This window comes from Polyergus mexicanus, unplaced genomic scaffold (assembly GCF_030449975.1).
Source record: "Polyergus mexicanus isolate NDT 795.1 unplaced genomic scaffold, iyPolMexi1.0 SCAF_5, whole genome shotgun sequence".
NCBI lineage: Eukaryota > Metazoa > Arthropoda > Insecta > Hymenoptera > Formicidae > Polyergus > Polyergus mexicanus.
The window spans coordinates 9,522,906-9,547,116 of record NW_027223325.1 but is presented as its reverse complement, the minus strand read 5'-3'; the positions used below and the strand labels follow the sequence as shown (position 1 = coordinate 9,547,116).

Genomic DNA, 24,211 nt, shown 5'->3' with positions numbered 1-24,211 from the left:
CAGGAGAATAATTTATTTTACAGTAATGATAATTTTTAATATCAATATCATTATATATTCAATTTTTCTCACATACATTTATATTATCTTCATATATCTTACTTTCTATTATTACATTTCGAGCTCTTTTCTATTATTGTAATTATCGCGTGAACGCACGCATTAAGTAGCATATTATACACAAAGAATGTTTAATTTATTCGATCTTGGTAACATTCTTAGTAAAATATCGCAACTTTTTTTTCGTTTCATTTAAAGATACTTTTGTTTCTTTAAAAGTTAAAGACGATACATAAATATTTAGTTAAGAAGCAGATATTTAGAAGTTGTGAACATTGGTCTAGGTACTACAAAACATCGTTTTTTTCAATATCATTAACAAAAAATTAATATTTTATAAACGTCAATTTTGATTTACATTATTGCATAAATATTTATAGCAAGTTATTTGTTTGTGTAATATATGCATATAATCTCATAATAAAGAAAATAGAAATTTTCGTAAAATTACCTTTTATACAATAAAGAATAACACACGCACATTTTTTCAATGAAGGTAATATTCCAATGAACATTGATCTATAAATGAGAAATGTCCGAATTTTTGTTGCATGAAAACAGTAAATATATTCAAAACATACTTGCAAAAAAGAGTATTATAAAATACTTAAATTGTGAATAATTTTCAAATTGTGGGCCAATTTTATAACAGTTTATACAATCAAATAACTAAAATATATTATTTTCAAATATCTTTTAAATGTTCAATTGTTATACAACACGCACACACATACAGCGCATGTGCGCACACGTCCATACATATACGCACATTTAAACAAATTATTTTTTACTTACAATGTACAAGAAAATAATACATCTGTCAAATTATTATTAATGTAATATATATCAACAACCACTGATTGTAGAAATCCGATTAATCATAGTTTGCAAATTGTAAATTCAGTAATAGATGATATTTATAATAAAATAAAAGAGGATATTCTCTAATATAATTCACAGCAGGATTACATTAGATATAAATATGTGTATATGTATATGTATATGTATGTATGTATATGTGTATATATATATATATATATATATATATATATATATATATATATATATATGCATATATGAAATATTACAAAGTTAGTATACAGAAAATTAATGTGATTTTAAGAGAGCATCGGATCAAGTATTAGATGATGTTGGATGGTTATATCATGGATATATCATCTAGTAATCATGGATTTTTACTGATATAGCGCAAAACATTTATCTATAAATAAATTTTTCTCAAATAAAAACAATTTAGGAATATGTGTAATTATTTTACATTTAAATTTACAAAAAAATAATGTATGATAACGAATAGATGAAACAGGGAACTAGAAAAAATATATCCAATGTGTTTGCAACTAATCTATTTTACAGCAACATCCGTAATTGTAAGCACTAACTTAAAATGTCGTATAAAAATTGCAAGTTTATATCTAGTTTAGTTACAACAACCGATATTATAATTAATATTATAATATTATATATTATATATACATAATATTATAACATTGGTGTGAAACTGGTGTTTATACAATGTATTAAGTTAATATTTACATCTAACTATGGATGTTACTGTAAACCAGATTAGTGGGAACATGTATATAATCATTTCTGGAGAATATGTGTACAAGTATTTCTGCAGAAATAAACTTTCTGTCCCTGATTACTAAAAGTTGTTATCTGCTTATTATACTATATAGTTCGTACCAAAAAAAAAAAATAAAAAAATAAAATAAAATAATTATTACGATAAAGGCCGTACTTTCTTTCTTCTCTCTCTTTTTACGTATATATATCAATCCGCGCTAAATTATAATTTTTTATTTTTTCACATTATTTAATAAGAATAATTTGAATCTTAGAATAAGAAAAATTTTAAATTTAATTCAAATGAAATCCTCTTTCTCGGGTAGCAGCTAAGAGTCTTTCTTTCAGAATTTCCTCAGTAGGATATTCTGGTAATTTTAAGTAATGAACACAGGTGTTAACTGAAGGATAACCACCAGAACCAGCATCCACTTTCCGTACGACAGTTAATCTGGGATGTAAATTACATAAACCTCCTGGAGGTAGAGCCGAACAACCAGTAGCAAATTGTAAGAATGCTTTTCTTTCCGAACCAGTCAATGATAATAGCACGTTGACAAATCTTTGGAAGCCAGGACTGAAAAAAATTAAATAAAATTTATTATTAAACGAAATAAAATGTGTATGTGTATGCAAGCTATATCTATTATGCACAAGTCTGTTAAACCATCATCTATTTTTTAGAATAGTAATAACAGATTATCTTCATAAGTTTAATAAAAAATATCTTACCTTTCTTTCGTGTATCCTAGTTTTGGCTCGGTATAATTGAGCAAATCTTCTCTCGTCCACTGCGGATTCTGTTCCCCGCAAAGCATTGCCCGCATTTCCTCTGGACTAAAAACGTGGAGTTTTTCCATCGGAAAGACTTTTGAAAAGCCCAATTTAAACGCTTCGAGTTGCCTATAAATTCCCTGATTAAGGCAGTAATTGATAGTAAGATTAGTGTATTCTTTTGCATTTTCTATCGTTACTGCGATATCTGAGCCACCTTTGACTAATTCCACATGATCGTGTTGAAAAACTTTCGAACTTGGTGAATATGTCATGGTTAATGTTAAATCCTCAATAGCCACTGAAGTACCCGATGGATGAGTAATGTACAATGACATTTCTTCATCAGTGGAATTTACACCATCGGAAAAAGTTCTATCACGCTTAGCAATTGCATTTTGTATCTCTTTCAGAAATTCGCCCCTTACAGGGTCCACCTCAGCAAGATCTTCTATGTCTAATAAACCAGCGTACCATGAACAAGGTTCTAACGATGAGTATGCAGCATCTGTGTCTCCCTCTTCCGATATAAAACTACTAGACATGCTGGATGACATACTGTCTTGCGTAATGCCAGTAAGACCGATTTTCTCATTAACATTGTTCGAAATATCACCGCGGCACATTAATTTTAAGAATGGACGGGATAACGGTAGATCTACTAATCTATTATCCTGGAGAACTTTTGCTAAAAAGACTCCTAGGAACCAGAAATATCGAACAGCACGATCGCAGGCTGCTGAATCTTGCGGTAATGGGGCCGGGAATAAGCCACTGGCTCGTGTCACGTAATATCCCGCAGGCCGAATCTTCTCTCCAGAAATACATGTTTGCTCTTCACTTAAGATCTGTATGCCATTATCATCGGCGGCATCATCACATAACCAAAGACCTAAATCTTTACGTTGCAATTCCGCTGCAACTAATGCGAAAAATTCCAAAGTGGGTCCAAGACCGGTACCTTCTTCTCCTACGAATGCGACTTCAAGTATACTTTTACGGTTTGCATGTACCTAGAGAAAAAAGTAAAAAAAAAAATAAACGTACATTAATATATATGGGGAATGGTTTCTTTAAAATACAATTTTTACCTTCAATACTTGTTCCGCCCAATTTAATAATTTCTCTCCTCTAGGTACACTGACTCGTTCATGCTTAAGCCTGCCGACACGAAATTCATGACTATCGTCCCGTCGTGGGCTTAAACCTGGTGCTCTTTGTCTTTCAAGAATCGCATCTCGCTGCGTTTGTAGCCATACAATAGACCGTGAAGCACCAAAAGCAGTGCAACTAAAATAGAGTCGTCTAGTTTCGAAGGGTAGCAAAAACGGACAGCTTCGTGCGAGTTCTTCGCACCAATTGGGCAATGCACCAGCAGCTAGAGCCAGCGGATCCTGAATCTGTTGCACGATCTTATTTGTGATTTTCTTGGATGTAAAGTCATCTGGATGAAGCCAATAGGTTGTGTCATTTGATTCTTCCTGTTCTAATGAGGTACCGTCATCCCGACCGGTGCTCAAAACAAATACATGTCTCAAAAGCTGCAGAACATCTTCCATGGTACACGCGTTTGCACTTTGCGTAAGGTTACGAGAATATAATGTTACAATCGGTGTTGCTCTACCAGATTCCTCGTCTCTAGCTTCCTTATATATTATGCTATATATATAAATTAGAAGAGGAGAAACAATTAAGCTACAATATTTTCTATATAATGTCTATGATTTCTATGATAAATTAACAAAAATTTAAACATTACGTGTAGGTTGGTTCCCATATCCTCTTCAATTTCTCTTGACGACTGCCCAATTCAGTTAATTGCATTAGTTCCTGGACCGCTTGAAAAATACTAGCGTGCGGATCTGAAAGCGGTATCTCAATATCCGGTATACCTGGAAAACCTGGTCCTTTCAAAGACAAGGAAAGCCTAGGCATAGGCAATGTTCCTATGCGGCTATTAACTTGCGCTTCGCTGCCAGGAGGAGGAACTTCTAAATCCGTTGTCTATTGCGGAAATACTTTCAATTAATGTAACATTTTCACAAGATTAGTTCTGTGTTTAATTTATATTACTTGCCTGATTAATGTTTGTCCGGCCAGGACGTGGATCAAAAGCAGGAATAAGAGCAGAAAATTGACGCTTCAACACAAACTCGTCATCCCATGCACGTCTCTTGCTACTCTGTGGTGCTTCTTCTTCCATAAACGCTGCCAAAAGATTGCGACTTACCATTACTTCTTCGTATTCGCCTTCACAACCGTCACCTTCTTCCTCATTTTCTTCATCTTCTTCCTAAAACGTATAGAATGTAAAGAATATAATAGTAATTATATGACTTGTTTTATATAATTTTTATTAACACATTTGTCATTCTATCATGTTTCTATCATGTTGATTAGTTGAAAAATTTTTATATACTTGTTTATATATTAAACGATATTGTAATCAAAAAGTTGGAAATCTAAACAAGTATACAAGGGACAGTAATTTTAAAATAAATCATCAAGTTGTGCGGACACATATGTTCAGACTAAATTGAGTTGAATTTTTTCTTAGTGAAAATATTGAGACATTAATTATATTGTGATAAATAAAATTTTCTTCTAAAAATCCCTTAAATTTTACTTTCAAATTTTCGTCTAAGAAAAAAATAAATTTTAATTGAAGTAACGAGTATGTCAGTACAGTTTTTAAATTTATCTTAGAATTATCTTGTATGATAAAAATGCCGCATATATATAATTACCTCTTGATCATTTTCTTCGTTATCTTCTTCCTCCTCCAGAACACCATCTTCGTCATCTTCTAGTTCAGTCAAAAGCGTAGGTCCGCCGGTAGTACGACCTCCACCAGCACTGGAAGTTGCTACACCTCCGCATGATTCCAAGAAGTCCTCAAGACTGACCTATATCCATATATAATAACGAAATTTAACAAAAAATCTTCAAGAGAGGACATTTTAATGGGAAATCTACCCATTCAAAAAAAAGGAGAAATTTACCTGCTCACTATCACTACTTGTACTAGTCAGAGACATAGTAAGCGCTTGTCCTAAGCCTGGTCCTGTTGTCGTGGTGACACCACTACCAGCTATTTGTCCACTACTTGTTAAGCTTGGATAACTTTGCGCCGTACTAAGTAAACCACCGGGAAAATTTGGACTGAGCGCCAATCGTACGAGACTAGACACAGAATTTGGTCCTCGTGGATTAGAACTCGTACTAGAATTTGAAGCAAGATGTTGTCCACCTGTAGGTCCTACAAATATATTTTCTTCTTTAAAAATTTATATTGTTTGCCATGAAAGAAATGTAATAATATGTAAAGGTGGGTATACACTTAGCAAACGAACACCGAACGAACAGCGAATGCGAACGTTCGTTGTTATCATTCAGCAGATATATATGCTAAAGCGAATTCAAACGTTCGATTCGCATTCGGGTCGATTCCCTTAGGAGGCGGTACATCAAAGACAATTCGTGCGAGAAAAATGTTCAAAACGTTTCACAAGATGTTCGCATTCACTATTCGTTCGGTGTTCATTCGCTAAGTGTATACCCACCTTAATGAGAATTTTGCAAAAGTTAAATCATCTATTACATATAATGTAATATATAACCGAAAATGTATAACATTTAAGAAATATTTTTAATATAACATTCACAGAGAAAAATATACATACGTTATTACAAATATAATAATTGTAATAATAAGCATATTCGTTAATATATAATAATCTAATTTAAAACAAACCTAATGTTCGTCTTCGCGCCATTGCAGCGAAAGTCTCCAATAAACCAGTAGCAGCTGTTGATTCCAAGGTATTGTTAGCATCGGAACAAGCGAGATTAGGCACAGATACCGACATGGGATTGGTAACCACAACAGGACAATTACCCGTTGTATTTTGTGTAGATGAACTAGCTTCTTTCTCTCGAGTAATACAGTCTTTAGCAACTAATTCGAAAAAAATGTATAAATATAAATGTAATAAAACATATATTATTAGCAAGAGGAAAGGAGATTAATGTACAGTCACGAAGTGTAGTCATGTATCTTCCACATACAAACATGATAAGAGAGTTTAAGTATAGTTATAATTAAATATAAGCATTATAGCAATGAAACATGTATTATTGCAACAAAAAAGTTATATGTACCATCTGCAATTCCTGTAGGATGATGCCTCGGTACAGATTTGATCCTTAATGAATTTTCATCAGATTCGCCAGAAACGCTGATTCTAACAGGAACTAAACCAAGTAATTCACCGCTCAGAAAACTGTTAGTATTGTTGCGTAATCTGTCAGCTCCCTCTCTCATACGATCCAGAACCTCAGCAGTTTCTAAACTCAATAAGCCTCCGCTAGCCTATGTTACATTATTCATACATTAGAATTCATATCTCAACAGTAATATGTTCAAGTGTCTATTCAAATCTTGTAAAACAATTTCCTGTTCTTCCAGAGTATTTTTGTAATACATTTTAAACACATAATTCACAACTTGGCTTATTGCCAAATTACTGATTGTTTACTTTACAATATAAGAGCAAAATTTAAAAACAATATCCTGAATCTCCATAAAATTGCATAAGAATTACCTGATTTTTTTAAGTACAAAAGAAATCCCTAAGAATTTCAGATTTTTCATGTTTTTCCATAGAAAGTAGATACTCTAATTTTAAAGATAGTAGAAAATTAGCAGAAGTATATCATTTTTACCTTGTTTCCTCTTATAGTAGCAAAAAGTGGTTTTGAACTGGATGCTCGATTACTAGTACTGTTAACCGGACAATCTGTATTAAGAGTAAGACTTTCGACGATAGTAGCTAAATCACTAGTAACGGCTGTATCTGGTCTGGGGTGCAATACAACTGAAAGTTCACCTGTCGAGTTTGCTCCACTCTCACCAGTTACGGCAACCACTGCCTCAGCACGGGCTACCGATAACACACTCTCGGCTATCGATTCGGCAGCTTGCTGCTTGTAAAAAATATCAGAAAGAATAAATCTCATGTATTACATTAATTATTTTATTTCACTCTGTATGAAAACTTTAATTCTGCAAATATGTATGTAATAAATGAATAATAAAAAGAATTCTACCTTCGCCGCAAGATTATCCGCACTTGCAGCTTGATCGGTGGAAGCTACCGAACTACGCATAACGGTATCAGTGCAATCGGGTAAACTAGGAGTGCTATTTGATTTGCGACCAGTTAAAACTCCTCCACCACTTTTACATTTCACTGTACTGTCTGTCTCAAGACTAGTGCCGACTAATCTAAGATCATATTTTCCTTCTGCACCCATTCTATAAGAATTTGATCCACCATGATCCCACGTTACGTCTATCCATCCATTGTGTAATTCTCCCGTAACTGTGCCTTCACCTATGAGATATCAAGACAGTTAGTTTATTTCTTTGCAGTTTTATAATATTGTTTAACATGATGTTGTTTATCACATCTGTTACTACAAGTATCAATCTATTTTATGAACACATACTCGGTATATAAATTAATATTCTCACATACCTGGTGGTACGCCATCTTGATCCCTCCACTTCCAATCTAAACCTCTAGCCACTCTAACTCCCGCAACTAAATGTTTAAGGACTTGCGTTTTAATAAATCTTCTTTGTTTCCGTACACCAGCTTCGGCTTCCTTGGCTGCACGACCTAAATCTTCGCATACTCCAGTAACTTCTCCATAAACCTCAAAACCAGATACAGATAGATAATGCGTTTGTCCAGAAGCATTCTTTCCAATTTGTTGTAAACGTAAATGCCGCCAGCCTTGTGTCTCTTCACTCGGTGGTTCTAATGTCCAGGTAGCTGTACTACCTGGCTCATTTAAAGAACAATCGTCTACATGAGCATATAATGTTATCCACGTAACGCCGTCTTTTGATGCTTGAAACATCCAATTCCTCAAAGCGCTTCTACCGTATCCTCTCGCGTGTCTTAAGGTATAAGCGTTAGGAATTATCCAAACTCCAAGATCAATCGAAAACCATGCACGTTTGTCATCATTAGTGTGACAATTCAATGCTGATGGATCACGGCTGAGTATATCTTCGAGATGGCCATACGGTAAGTTTCTTCCATCGCTTGATGTAATGACAACTAAACCATATTGACCTGGGTTTACCCATTCCGGACAAGTTTTAGCATTTGTACCGATCCAATATAGCAAACCATTTTCGTCAAAATCATGCTGATATTTGAATATTATTCTATTTTCTTCCTTCAACTTTTTCACGAATGTAAATGTAGATCTATCATGATCGTGCCATTGCTTAGCTACCATTTTTAATAAATGATTCTCTAGTTGTTGTATCGTACTTAATGGTTCCATTTTTAAGCTACGACCAGATCGATCTATTAACGCGCTTTCGCCAGAAGCTTTTTCCAATCGAAAGCGTAATCTCCTGGTCAGAATCTGTGAATAAAACAAAATTGAATTGAAAAACACAGAAAATAATATATAACAAAATTACATATGCAGAAAACTTATATGCGCAGTGATACTGCGAGGTGTACCTGTAAACCGTAGCCTGATCCAGGTGTGTCATACAGGTATACAGGTAATTTTTCTATCGATTCTAGCACCGAAACCAATTTGTGGACTAAAATTTTAGCAGAATTATGTTCTTTATTCGTGTCTTTTGTCTGAAAACAGCTATTAAACACAGTTATTCTCTGCATCCTAAGTTTAGTCGCCCTCAATGTTGGTGGTGAAGGTCCAGGAGGCGCAGCCAACAAACCAAGTAACGCTTGCACAAGACCGCTGGAGTGTAATTCGTATGCAGATACTCGACCTTCCTCATTTAATAATACTTTAAGTTGCTCTAATGCGGATTGCAACACATTACGCCACTCACGATTTCCAGATTGTTGTTTCTGAGATGCTTTCTCTATTTGACTAACAATGGTACCAAGCTTAGCAACTACACCCCGTGGTTGAGCTTGAGCTACTTTAAAATAACGTTCATATATCTCTTGCGCTTGCACTTTGACTTTTTGTTTAATTGCTTCAATTTTAGATCTCAATCTTTTTCCTCTTTTACCAGTCCAACCTGCTGCAAATTCTGGACCTAAATCATAAATTATATAATGTAAATTTTTATAAAGAAATTCTAATAAAAAGAAGTAAGATTAAAATAATCCTAAAGTACAATAATTCAGCATTTTTCTCATACCTAAACTTGTTTCTGCCGTGAAAGAGTGCTTTGTACCTCTGTTTGATTCAAAAATAAAACCTGGCAAATCTTCTCTTAAAATAGTTGCCTGTTGTTGGCCATCACTATTATGTATACATAATTCGCTCTCCTTTCTACTGGATAATGCCCAATTTCCTACAACCAGCCGTGTAGTGCCAGGTCGAGAGAGCACAGGCTGACTTACAAAATTTACTTTTAATTGACTACGTGCCCTTTGCAGTTTCTCCAGAAATTCACCACGATTTTCTGTAAATTATGTTAAATTACATATTTAATTAATGTCAGATCAAGTATTATAGAATGGAATATATGCCATTATAAGACAAAGGGAGGGAGAAAGAGAAAAAGAAAAAGAAAAAGAAAAAGAGGAGAAGACAAGAAAGATAAAAAATATGCTACAAGTTTTAAATAACATGTAGAATGTAAGAAAAGAATTTTATATATAGTACAATATGCAAATTATTACACAAATGAAACATATATAACCAACCTTCAGTAGTAAGCGACTCTGTGTTCCTTCCTTTTCCTGTAGGCAGTTAGTAAAACCAGTTATTTTTTACATAGTTACCCTCGCAAAAGTTAATCACAAATAAAAAGTATAAAATAAAGTGAAAATAACATTAAAAATGTAAAGAGATAAAAACAGCATTTTGGTAAAAAAGACGATAGTAACAAAATGAATAATATATGTGTGCAAATGTACAGTCAAGCATGTATATATGCTTACCTGATGTATCCGTCCCCCCTTCCGGACTTCCGCTGGAATACATAGTTGCCAATTTGCCATCAAGAATAAATCTAAACCATCCGTTGCTCCCATTCGATAGTTCTAAAGCTGCTGCATCGGACCAAATGTATAAACAATCACGTCCTCTACATATACACCAGTCTCTCCAATGATACGCTCTACCTATTAATAATTCTTTTGCATCTTCCATTCTTTGATCATCTCCTGATTGATTTGATTCTGTTTCTGGCTCAGGTGTAGTTTCTTGTGGTCCGGCCAAAGAGGCAACTTTTGAAAATACTCCTAAACGTGCGAAATGTTCTAAGAATTCCTCTTTGCCTTTAATCATCAAATCTTGTATCATTTGTAGGACAACTAAGTGACCATCCTCATCTTCCTGTTAATATTAGAGAACACACACAAGTTTTTAAATAGTTTTAAATATAAAGCAAAACAATATTAAAACAATCACAAAACAGATAAGATAATAAAAATATTTATCTTTCGGAAATATATATAAAAAAAAGAAAGTGCAAAATAATTTACTTTTATCAGAAAAAAATAAATAAATAAAAAAAAATGTTTATTTTGCAAAACTTGCACATAATAAATACAAGTATAATATGCATTTTTTTTTAAACTATAATTTGCGAAAATGCGAACAGATCCCATCAATGACAAACAGGCAGTAGACAAGAATAGATCTAATACTTCGACGATTTTATCAAAAGAGTAAGATTTTTTAAAGTACATTCTTCTATTTATCTTTTTCACATTTCAATTAGTTGATTAATTTATAAATTATATATTTTCTTGTAAATCTCGCAATAATAATGAAATTTATTGTTGCAATTTCTTACAAGAATGCTAAAAATTATCAGGAAAAGCATCATTGGCATTTTATAATTATGAAATTAATTGAATTAAGACTTTGAGATTAATTATATTCCATTTCTTAATAAAAATAAACGCACACATTAATATATAGATCTGTAATTCTATCGAATAATATGTAATATCCAAATGGAGACATGCGTATAATAAGTATGTTAAATTTCACGCTCTTTAAGTATATTACATTTTATTATAAACGTTAATATTCTTGACGCAATTATTAATTTTAAAAAATTAATGGAATCTTGCAGAATTATAAACAGCATGGAAAGGATTAAAGGGCTTTCGCGAGCGATGGGAATATGCAATAGACGTTACCGTCTTATCGAGAATGTAGTTGCAACAAGACTTGCGAGTCGTAAAGCCGAGTAATTTTGGACCAAACATCTTAAAAGCCATAGGTGATGATAATGGCGCCTTTATTTCAAGTTCCTGTGAAAAACCTTAATAAATCACTGATATCGCCAATCAATATGATTGTCTCTCTGCCTGCATGCATGTTGGGATCTTTAAAATCTTTTGTGTGCAGGAATATCTCATATTTTTGTGAGAAAATAGAATTCTGTTTTACATACATTATGAACAATAGATGTGCATAGTTTTATCGTGTTGATTTTGGTTATATAGGATTTTTATATAAGAAAGAGAAGAGAGGAGATAATTTCTTCCACAATTCGATTAATACATACAGGATAATCCTTTATAAAATAACGTATATAGTAAAATATGTAAATTTTAATATAGCATTCTCTCTCTGTGATGTTATGTGTATAAGCATAGTGCAAAATGGACAATGTTCTTTAATATAAGTAAGCGTAAAACACTATATATTGATACTCTTGAAAAATTATATATTACACTTACCTCATTATCTAAAACATTGGCAATTACTTCTACAAGCATAGCTCCACATCCCCCGGTTTTGTCAGATCTACAGGTTTCTATAAGCAATTCTGGTTGGATGTAATGCACCATTTTTCTGATCAAACTTAAACTCGCTTTTCTAACACTCGGTAACATAGTTGACTGAAAGGTTGCACAAAACACTGGCAATAATCTTTTCAGATAAACTGGCGCCATTTCAGGATCTCCCTTAGGTTCTGTAAATTCTTCTATTTCTGTCTCAAGTTTTCTATGTTCTTGACTCGGTGGTAACATCCATTCTCCAGGTGACTGTAAAATGGCTGCAACTTCTCTGTGTCCTTCATCGACGCGTTCTCTAGCCTTATCCAAAGGTGTTTTACCATCTTCATCCCGCAAATCAGGATTAGCACCGTGTCTAAGTAAAACTTTGGCAATAGCTGGTCTTCCAAAACAAGCTGCATAATGTAAACTGGACGATCGCTGGCCCTTATTAACATCTGCTCCTCTATCGCACAAGAATTCGACCATCTCTTGCGTACCAAACGCTGAAGCCCAATTGAGCAAAGTTTGCCCAACATCGTCCATAAAATTAACTTCAATCCCACCTGTATCAATTGCTTCTATCAAAGCATCTGTATCTTTCGAGCGTATGCAATCGATTAATTGTCTATGTGATTTTTCTCCAGCGCTATCTAAACGTCTCAATCTTGGTAACAAAGGACCAGATGGACCACCGGTAGTGTTTCGGCCCAATGCTAATCTACCTTCAAATAGTAAGACTAATAGAAGATCTATTAACCTCATAGAATCGAGAGCGCATCGTTCATCTCCTTTTAGTGCCTTTTCTATTGCATCTGGTAATTCCGATCGTAAAAGATCGTGCGTAATTGACGGCGATCCTCTACAAAGTGTCGACAAGAGACTAATTATGGTTGAAACAGAAGCACAGGATTTTGGTTCCGGAGCTGGAACTGTAGTTATGGTACTAGATGGTGGTGGTGTTTTTGGATTGCTGCAAGTCGCCGTAGTGGATGTGTTAGGTCCTGCTGCATTTGACAAGCTAAAAAAGATTTTGCATGTAAAAATATATACTATGTTAATATAAATATAAAAAAAATCATGCACATACCGATATAAAAGTTCAGAAACTAATCCATTTGATGCTAATGGCGCAGGATCTGTTCCCCTTCTGGAAAACCTGTCCGCCAGTGATGCAAAGCAACGAAGTGCTCCATCAGCCACGTGCGCATCCTCGTGTCTGAGTAACACCGATAGAGCCTCAACGCAATCAGGTAAAGCCTTATCTTGAGGTTCAACTTTACCGCATAGACGCGTAACGACTGCCATTGCCGAATGCAACGTGTCCCGATGTACGCGCGCTCCGTGTTCTCGGATGAAGCACAACGCACAAGGTAGACCACCAGCTTCGAATACAGCGCCTGCTTCTCTCGCGCATACAAGTTCTAATACCTGATTTAAAATATAAAAATAAGATTTGATTATCTTGCTAATCACATTTTATGCAATATTTTTATATATGTGAAATTAATTATACCTTTATACATTGTTCTGCTAAATCCCGACTGGCTCTGGAGCCAAGTCCAGCACCAGAAAGTCGACTGCAAATAGCCTTCACCGCGCCTTCCATAGCAACCACTCTGCGCGTACATTCCGCGGAAACATCCAAGTAATATGTAATAGCTCGAGCAGTCACTTCCAACACACTGTCTGGCACTAATTCATCCAGAAAAATTCTACAAAGTGCTGGGAGGAATGTGCGCGGAGGGCAACTGTAGAACATAAAATATACTGTGTATCAATATCATTACTTACATGCAATTATTTTATTATCATTGAATAATTATTTTATTTACCATTCAAAGCAACGATCAACATTATCGGACATAAGTAACAGCATGCACAATTGTTCTAATGCAATTAACTGCATGTCCCTTTCATCTCCTTGCCCCATACTGAGCCATTCCAATAAAGTTTCAGGGTCGACATCTGCCATCTTGAAAGGGGAAAAAAAAAAGAAATGTATATATATATATGATTTTCTTGCATCTTAAGTATTGTATACATTTTTTGATGCGCAAAATCATGTAGTTACTTCACAAAAAAGAAAAAGAAATTTAATTCATATATTTGTATAAATATTGTAAGTTGTTTAAATTGGAACTAAATTAAGATACTTAACTAGTTTGTTCAGTGATTTAATAGTAAGTTGCTACTATATGTTTATATAAATACAGCAAAAATTTTTAACGAGCCACTATAATGGCTGCTATATAATAAACACAAATGATAAAAACCACTATAGTTCTTTCTGATCAGAATTAAATAATTTAAAAAAAGAATTTATTCATTAATATCAATGACTAAATTGACTAATAAATGATTGTAAATATTGTAAGTGATAATTATATATATATATATATATATTATAAAATTCAATGTAAAAGAAAGAGAGAGAGGAAAAAAAAGAGCTTACTCCTATATTTTTCGTTATATTCTTTTCATATCACTTACCTTATATTTTAAATGTATATAGTATCAATTGGCTCAATGTTATATTTTGATACTCTGGAAACTATATAGAAAAAGAATCTCATTAAATTATGCAAATTACTAATCTAAAAATATATATATATATATAGAGAAAGAAAGCAAGCTCATGTTAATGTTATCGCAGACATCTATTGTGTTCAATCGTGTGATACAAATCATAATATATGCAAGCTTACAAATACAAGCTATATATTTTGTGTTGTAATTTTAAGATATTTTTTATCACTTTGGTGTCTTGCTCTTTTTTCTCTTTGAGGATATACACTAACTCCGAAATCAAATGCGACAAATATTGAATGTCATTACGTGATATAAATAGCGAAAAATCAATTTGATTCGATGAAATAAAGACACGTGATTGTGGTGTATGAATATTTGTGCCCAACAGTTATTACGACTCAATCGTAATAAAGATTGAAAAAAAGATTGGTCGCAACGATCGTAAGATACATGATATGATTAATAGATACGTAACCTTTAATATATATGTGTCTTGAAATTATTTGTCTTAAAAAGACAGAGATAGGACAAAAAAGTCATAGTATGATTAAAAAATAATAGTGCATTTTGACAGAGATATACAGACATACCTACCGTTAAAACGTACCGTTGCATACATTCCATTCTTCGTGATAGGTCAACTCGCCATTCTCTCGCAGACGTGTCGTTTTCTAACGCGTGTGAAAACAGATATAGATCGTCTATTTATTTCGCCTCTTAATAATACAATCTATATTTTGCATTAGTGGATCGACTTAACAAAGCGCTTTCTCACACACTATGAATAATTTTTTCTTTATATCATCGTCGTATACGTCACATATATTTCTCGTCTCTTTTTACATACCTAACATTTAATTTCGATATAGATTGGAATCACGCAAATCGGTATAGTTAGCGAGCAATAAGCCGAGTTTTCATGTAAAACTGAAAGCCATAGAGCCACAGTTTAACCAGTTAACTTGAACATCAGGTATAAAGTTCCAGTGCGCATGCGCGAAAAGTTCAACCAATTATGTGACAGTCCACCAGTCTTTAATCTCAATTTTTAATGCCTAGATTGATACGGTCTTATGATATGACTATAGTACGATATTAATATTTGTAAAGTATGTAAAAAGAATATATAGGAGACTATTATATATTATCATTTTATACATTATATATATATATATATATATATAATAAATTTGAAGTTTTTAAAATAAAAGGTATACATTTATATAATTATACGAATACATTTATTTTATTTTATAGAAATTATTAAAAAAAAACTGTAAATTAATGAAATATATTTCAAATAAATTATATGTATTTAATAATATAATTTAGTGGAACCGTTACATTTATCAATCATAATTCATCTTTATAATATGGTGTATTACTATATAGAATTATAAAATAAATTTTTTGTAGTTTTATATGTTCGAAAAATATACATTTATATATAAATTTTCTTATTTATACATATATATAATCTATATATATATATATATATTTAATTGTGTGCGTTCGCGCGCGTGAGGTACGATTATCACAATCATGTCATGCAATTTTTGCTTACTATCGATACCTTCATTCAATGATTACATAAAAAAAGAAAAAGAAAATATATATTCGAATATACGATATACAAAAAAAATATATAGAATAATTTTTTTGATAGAAATTTGTTAAGCTATAATAAATACAGAAGCATGACTGAGTCGGTTAAAGAAATACAAAAATAATAAGACTAGTTAAAAATAAATGAAAAAATGCACATATTTTTGTATGAACTATATTAAATGGATTTGATACAAAATCCACAAAAAAATCGCATAATTTCGAATCTGATTCGCGAATAAAAATGTATATCACCAACTATACGTCATACTAAATCGATAACAAAGGAAGTTTATAAATATAAAAATTTAATATAGTTGTAAATAAAAAAAAAAAATGTTTTTGATGAAGTCTAGAAATATCATATATCGAAAAAAAGAAAAAAAACCTACTAAAGAGAAAAAAAAACAAAAACGGAGAATAATAAATCGCAAGAATAATACAAAGTGTGAGATTTCTACAAATAAATCTCAGTGTCTAATAATATTTCATATTTTTGTCACACATATATGAACATTTTTCTTTGCTAATTGCAAGTGCGCGCGCACACATAATACTGTAACAAGAAAAATTTTTTCAGATTTATAAAAAAAAAATGTCAAAGAAATTAGAAAATTTTGAAGAATGCTAGAGCAGTCCAATTATTGAAAAATAATAATATCAGTAGTACCAAATTATTTATGTCTAATTTTGTATACTTGCGATAATTTGAAATTTTTCTATTAATGAAAATATTCACATCAACTTTTAAAGAAGATAAAATGATGCAAATAATTTGCGGTAGAAAAAGATATTCGTAGTATATATCTGTCGATTATCTAATCTAATTGATGCATATTATACAGATACCTAACAAAGCATCGAGATCTTCAATTATATAAAAAAATAAAAAAAAAATATTGGAAAAAATAGATTGCCTTGGTCACAACGTATTGTGTGTGTGTATACTATATATACATATACAAAATGTTAACAAAAGTTTCTTATCTAAGAAAAGAGGAATTTTTAAAATTTCGTCTAACTCTAGAAATATTACTGTTGTAATAGTACATTAAAACCTTTGTTAATGCTTTGCATATATATCAAGAGACACGCGCCATATATAAACATATATTCTCTATTTTTCTTTAAAATTATATATTTGCCGATCTGGCAAATGCAAGCGCTTCTCAAAGCGTCTATATTTGACGTTTTTGACTAGAATTGTATTAAAAATTTCCTTTCCTGTCTCGTTCACTTTCTTTTTCTCATATACATTTTTTTGTGGCGTACAGGATTTTTCTCTCAAACGAATTGCGTTATTTATCATATAATTCCATCCAATTTATCATTTCTATGTATGCTGTGTTTGAGCGATATGCAGAAAGAAAGATAATTTATCGGTGCAGTGGTGACCGCACATATTGCACGTATAAGGATCATCGAAGCCATGACAACCCATATGCATGGTATACATGACAACGTTACCGAACGTGATCTCGCAATAATGACAAATGTGCTCGATGTCGATCGATTCGACAATGGCTTTGCCTTTGCTGTCTTTGATATTTTGATTTTCTTCCCGAAAGACGGGTTCGCTAATTGTCGAAGATTTGGAAGATTCTACTTCCTTCTGTTCTGATTTTGTGTTCTCTTCCATCGCGCGACGTTCCAGTTTCATAGCTCTACCTTTGCGTTTATTGGTGCCGATGATTTTATGTGAGTTTGTAGCTAATAACTGCAATTTAAATTGATTTTTTCCGATTACCTCGGCGATGCGGAGATCCAACGGTGCATCTATAGACTCATCTTTTTGTGACTTCAGTTGAGTTTTTAACGTCATGAATTTCGAGGATTCACTAGTGGTCTTCACATTATCGGAAATATGAAGTTTGTTAGCATCATTTGGATTGAAACAAGTTATAGGCAAATGCTGGGCATATGCCTCAGGCATTTTCATGATTTTTACGTACTCCATTAACGTATTGGCGTGGGCGTGATTAATTTCCTGCATATTGTCATGAAATTTTGCATCCTCGCGAACCAGAAGCGGGTTTGACAAGTTAAACGCAGTAACCAAATCATTATAAGGAAACTCCATGACAGATTGATTCTGTTTCATGCTATTCTGCATTATCGAATTTGCATTATCCATTTCATTCACCGTGGTCACAGTTAGATAATGGGCGACCGGTGATTGAAGTGATAAAATTGAAGAAGTTGATCCTGAGTTAAGCTGGCTATTGTCGATCGTCATACTCTGATCAGTATTCTGATTCAACTCATCCTGTTTTTCAGCGGATGGCTTTTGTTTGGGTCCGCGTTTAGTACCGTAGACATCGATGATGGAAAAGGGATTTGGTGAACCGTCAGCGTTCAATACCATCGCTGGTTGATGGCCTTTTTTTCGTAGATGCTTCTTTAATGCATTGCAAAACTTGGTTTTGTACGTGCAATTCGCGCATCTATATGGATAAATATTCGAATGTTTTTTTAGATGGCTAGTTAGCATCGATTTACTTACGCATGTATAGGAACATTTTTTGCACTTGAACGGCTTGGAGCCGTCGTGAACACTAAGCCAGTGGTGATTCATATGATGTTTATATTTGGTAACGAAAGAGCATTCAGAACAGGTAAAGCCTTTGATGTGACAGCGCATGTGTTCCCAATATTCTAGTTTTGTGGTTGCTATAAAGTTACATTGTTTGCAAATTTTACCTTCTCGAAAACCTTTATATTGTCTCTGCTTTACATTACTTTGCGGATTCATGGAAAAAATTTCAGATTTGTCAATCTCTTCTGTCTCATGTGCGGTATATTCTTCTAATGTAGGAAAAGAACAATTGGTTTTGCCTTGAAGAAATTTGAAGATTGGCAATTGCGCGAGGATGGCTTTAAAATTTGGATTGTTGCATTTCGATGTGCAATGGCTGATTAAATGTTCGGTAAATTTTGATCTGAAAACATGCAATTTAACGAATATTTTCTTTTGAATTTTCCTGAAATTAGCAGATTCAACACTGATAGTTGAATATATTAATGTACACACACACACACACACTATATAGAGATATGTATGTATGGTATATGTACCAGTATACTTTAAAGACCACTATATATATGTCAAATTTAACTAAATGTATAAATGACCTAAAAATTTGATCTATGTATATTCTGTGCTATAATAATTTAATGACAAGGCACCTGCTTGATGTAGTAAAGACACATATCGGACATTGCAGGGTGTTCTGTGCGAGATTGGTATCCTCACTGGACAGTTTTATAATGTTTGACATAATGTCCATCGATTGATTCACTTGATATTTGTTCATGTCTTGATGTTGCGTAACTTCCTCGGGTAAGTCAGAATTTTCGTAAACGAGTTGCAGACTATTTTTGGAAATAGGTGACAAGTTATAATTCATCGTAAAAAACAATAATTTGCTTCTCGATCAGTTGGAATTGTTGATCTAATGATGGAATAAAACATTGGAATCGAAAGAATTATAACTTTTTTCCAGCTCTTCTTTCTGTAAAAAAAAATCATTGATTCTATTTTATAAAAGGGTAAACGTAAAGATAAAAGATTTTAAAAATTTGTAGGATAATTAAATTATGTATTTTTTACATTATTTCCTTTTATCTATCTTATGCACGAGCTTATTAGGCTTATCTTTTTCTAAGAAATATGTTTTTGAATAACGAATTTTTATAATATGTTTGTAAAAATATATTTAAACACAATTTATCTTTGAAAAAAGTGTTACTTAATTAATTAAAAGATTAAAATCTTGAAAATCACATAATATTATATATAATATTATGTAATTTTTTTATACAATATTTTTTACACAAATTATAATTGTTATGAAATTATATATTGTGCGGTAAGCAGCTAAATTTTAATTAGTGAGAACTTTGTGCGATTACTCACCACAATTTTATTACCCCAGACGAGCGTGATTTCTGAATGACGGGGATGTTATTGTTCCTTGATAATGGGGCCTGTTGTTAATTCGACGCGTATAAAACTTGTTGTGTTTTGATTTCTCTTCATCTTGCCATTATCCCTAAAACATAAAATCGATAGTTAGAAATTTGTGACAATATTACATAAAACAGATATTTATTTTATTTTATTTAAAATAAGTCATACAGTTTAAATGCAAAAACTAAATTCTCTTTCTCATAAAAATAATAGATATAAGTATATATTATTGCGAGATAATAAGTCGAATCGCCTGTAAGTCCAATTGTGATTTCATTATGATTGATCAAAAACACTTTATTTTGTCTATAAATCTTACTATTTACGGAAAAATATATTCCTTTTTTGTTTATATAATAAAGAAAAAAAATATTTAAGACACGTTAAAAAAAGTTCTTTAAATTTATGATCAGTAACGATTCGATCAGTAACAGACGAACTTCTTTCAAATCATTTGACGCTTGTCGATTCAATAGCCATTTTCTTATTTTGACATTACAAATTTCGAATGAACAGCACTGTTTTCTACTAAAGGTCAAACGGACGTAGTATTTCGAAATTCCAAGATATACATGAAGATCATAACAATATAGAAAATGTACGAATAAATGGAAATTTTGATTGACAAATGTATATAACACACACACATACAGAGAGAGAGAGAGAGAGAGAGAGAGAGAGAGAGAGAGAGAGAGAGAGAGAGAGAGAGAGAGAGAATAGATTACAAATTATAAAAAAAATTGCTAAGAAGTCAAATATATTAATTTATGTTGAATATTAATGTGGCGTTTGTGTCACTTAGCTTTTCTCACTTGATATAAAAGTAAATACAAAGAAATTTATAAATAGAAATACAAAAGAGAATAATACGATAAGAGAAAAAGCAAGGCGAACGAGAATCGAGAATGAGTTTTTTAATAATAATTGTTTTTTATTTCCTTTATCAGGAAAATCTTTAAAGAAGTTAGGATTCATGCATTTCTGAAATAATAAGAATGATACAGTTTTTTTTTTCCTCCTTATTGATTAGGCAAATCACTCTTATTCTTTGATTCTGATTTATTTTTGTTCCAATCAATAAGGAAAATTGCAAGAACTTATTTTTACGGCCTGTATTTTGCACTATTTAAATAATTGTTATGTGCACGTCATCCATGTTAAAACAAAATATCATTTACGATTAAATTGCCTAATTATGTATTTTTTTTTAAATCTTATTACATTACTTTCATACGCGTTTGTAAATTATTTACATTTATAATATAATTATATATTTTATGTTTTTTGTTAATTTATATCTTTTTAAGTTTATATTTTTTTGAAGCTTTAATGAAGCTTTAATGAAGCTTTAATAAATTTGTTGTCATTAGAAAAATTGAAAAAATATTAAAATTTAATAAAACTTTTCTTTTTTTTTGTTCTTTCTTTCAAATTTTTGTAAAATTATTTTAAATCAACAGTTTTCTCGACGTACGCTAGCCAACTAAGAATGTCAATGTTTAAGAATCAAAACAACGTGTTTTAAAGAGAGTTTAAACTAAAAAAAGATATAATATTACAATCACGTTACAAACACAGCTTCGAAAACAAAATTCCTTATCCTTGTTCTTATAAGGAAGTTCTTATTATTCCAAATTTGAGAGGAATACTATCTCTTTTTTCACGCATGTTAAAAGGATTCTTATATAAATATCTCACACACACATAGAAATAATATTTGACAAAATTTACAACTAACTTATAATAGTAAACTAATCGATGCGTGCAATTATAATATCTATCAATCAAATCACTTGAATAGACAATCTTAAGAGATACTCAAATAGAATTAATATGGCATAATTATAAACCAATTAGTTTTAGATATTCTGTTGATTGAGTTTAATAACAAAAACGTATTATTTTCGAATTTTGTTTTACGACTTGTATTTAAAGTATTTAATCAAACCTGATACATCCAAATCTTCAGTTTTTCCTTCCTTCAATTTTGTAATTACAGATTTTTTTTATAGAAGATATATATAAAAAGTATTTATTTTCTCTCTCTCTCTCTCTCACGCACACACATAGGGTGTTCACAAAAAAGCGTCAACGGATCACTCAGCACTGTTTTTTTTTAAGACACGATATGTTATTACGTATTGTCCTTATATTGTCTGCCGATTATGAACGCAAGTTTTGAATATCTGAGAGAACGACAAGTAAGGTCAGGATGAAGTAACGACGATATTCTAAGTCCCAAAATGAAATAGCCGCATATTTCTGAATTCTGTCGAAGGGGCAGTTATTTTCCCTCTCTAGTTTGTCTGCCCAATCAGAGTCATTCGGATTCATAGACGATTTAGCAGACACTGTTCCCTTTCTCCCACCTCTTTTGCGACACATGATTGTGACTATTGCGAATTTTCTATATCAAAGAGTTACTCTCCCTTTGCTACTTAAACAACACGAATCTGTAATAATTCTGTCATTTTCAACAGAAATTGCTGTTACTTATACGTCATGCATCAGTTATGCGTCAAACTTTTTTTAAACGTGAAAAGTATGACTCTTATCATGATTTTTCTTCAATTTTGCTTTGTATGTTTATTATTTAATAGTTTTTTATGTCAAATTTTTATAACGCGAATTAAATTTTTGATGCAAAGTATATACAATATTAAAATTTTCGTAATATAACATTTATTACGTTTTACTCAAATTTACTTCATTAATAGTCTGCGTTATGTATCGGTAGTACTGTATAAAAAAATGTTTTCTAAAAATATTCGTTCTTCACTGTCTTTTCGAAACGAACTTTATGCTTCATAACGGAAATATGGATTGCAATTGGTAACTTCTTCCTTCATAACAAAGATACGTTGCTATACATATTTACCCCTTTGCTAGATCGTGGAAAAATATCCTTTTCTGCAAAACTAGAATCTCATGTGGGAGTACGAAAGAGGTAAAGCGCAGCTGTTCAAACGAGGGATATGCCATTCAGGCTCAGGTATAAATATGCGTGAGACACATTTTCTCATGTGACAACACGTGCTCAAGATACACCGCGCGTACGCGGACGAATAACAATATAAAAACAATAATAATAAAGTTTATTATCGCGAACGAATAACAATAATTAGTTATTTTAATAATATTTTTATATTTCTTGCGATATATTCAATTTTCTCGTCAAAGAGAAATAATAAATACAATTTTCACTCGTTGAATGTTTTTTTATCATGCAAACAAGAGTACAAACTAACAGCATATATAATTAGCATAAATGCAAAGGGGGAGGAAGAAGAAGGAGGGGAGTTGAATTTTAATTACAAGTAGTCATTTGTAAATTTGTGACCGTTCCGATGAAAAATTCGTGAGTTTATGGAAATCGAAAGGATACGATAATTCGTTGATATTGGGGGGTGCCAATCGTTGGTTGACCAGCGTATAGCGAAACGCAGGCTGCAATCCACAAACGGCGGCCTTTTCTAAGGACAAACAAGCTGACAGCTGACCCACGCTTGTGATCGGTTGACCCATACTTGGTTCATCTGCTGACACCACCCTAACGCGAACGGAGCACATGTTTCCACACGTCAATTTTTCACGTGGATCAATCTCACTAAATTGCCTCCCGGAATTGAGATTATAGGAATTTGACCAATAATGGCTCGTTAAGCTAAAAAAAAAATCATAATGTATAAAAAAAAGAAAAATTATATTTATTTTTTTAAAACATTTGATATGCGCTGCGCGTTATTTCATTGAGCGGCTGTCATAGCGGCTATTACATATTTTGACAAGAAACTATAATATTGTATAATTTTATATTTGTTGCAATGCACGAAAGAGGGCATATTTATTTCCACGAAAATTTACATGAATTTTGTATTTTATCGCACCATATAAAATCAGTGACGAGTGGACCGAGCGCTCGTAACTT

The 24,211-nt window shown here is 32.2% G+C and overlaps 2 protein-coding genes and 1 long non-coding RNA gene across 9 annotated transcripts; all 3 read right to left on the bottom strand.

Annotated features, from left to right (window-relative positions):
* Positions 1 to 12: 12 nt before the first annotated feature.
* Positions 13 to 15,534, bottom strand: Ufd4 (ubiquitin fusion-degradation 4-like). Of its 6 annotated transcripts, none has more exons than XM_070295406.1 (23): positions 15,303 to 15,534; positions 14,670 to 14,730; positions 14,012 to 14,151; positions 13,693 to 13,927; positions 13,267 to 13,607; positions 12,138 to 13,197; positions 11,592 to 11,705; positions 10,380 to 10,776; positions 10,143 to 10,178; positions 9,632 to 9,898; positions 8,973 to 9,526; positions 7,965 to 8,871; positions 7,534 to 7,820; positions 7,150 to 7,407; positions 6,586 to 6,796; positions 6,179 to 6,382; positions 5,427 to 5,683; positions 5,172 to 5,330; positions 4,502 to 4,717; positions 4,184 to 4,428; positions 3,516 to 4,083; positions 2,383 to 3,437; positions 13 to 2,227 (listed from the first exon to the last, which is right to left on the bottom strand). In XM_070295406.1, exons 3-23 carry the CDS (start codon positions 14,149 to 14,151, stop codon positions 1,945 to 1,947), a joined length of 7,794 nt encoding a protein of 2,597 aa, XP_070151507.1. In that variant the 5' UTR covers positions 14,670 to 14,730; positions 15,303 to 15,534; the 3' UTR covers positions 13 to 1,944. The 6 variants fall into 6 exon arrangements, with proteins under 6 accessions (XP_070151507.1, XP_070151508.1, XP_070151509.1 ...); XM_070295407.1 differs by having other exon boundaries at positions 15,316 to 15,534; XM_070295408.1 differs by lacking the exon at positions 10,143 to 10,178.
* A 1,976-nt stretch (positions 15,535 to 17,510) lies between these two features.
* On the bottom strand, positions 17,511 to 19,720 carry LOC138933379 (protein hunchback-like). Its single transcript, XM_070296035.1, has 2 exons — positions 19,500 to 19,720; positions 17,511 to 19,252 (listed from the first exon to the last, which is right to left on the bottom strand). The coding sequence occupies exons 1-2, from the start codon at positions 19,718 to 19,720 to the stop codon at positions 17,647 to 17,649; spliced, it is 1,827 nt and encodes a 608-aa protein (XP_070152136.1). The 3' UTR covers positions 17,511 to 17,646.
* Positions 19,721 to 19,740: 20 nt separating this feature from the next.
* On the bottom strand, positions 19,741 to 22,480 carry LOC138933378 (uncharacterized). Of its 2 annotated transcripts, none has more exons than XR_011446957.1 (3): positions 22,422 to 22,480; positions 20,230 to 20,365; positions 19,741 to 19,825 (listed from the first exon to the last, which is right to left on the bottom strand). It is a non-coding gene; the product is annotated as an uncharacterized lncRNA (long non-coding RNA). The 2 variants fall into 2 exon arrangements; XR_011446956.1 differs by lacking the exon at positions 22,422 to 22,480 and adding an exon at positions 22,232 to 22,381.
* Between the last annotated feature and the right edge of the window lie 1,731 nt (positions 22,481 to 24,211).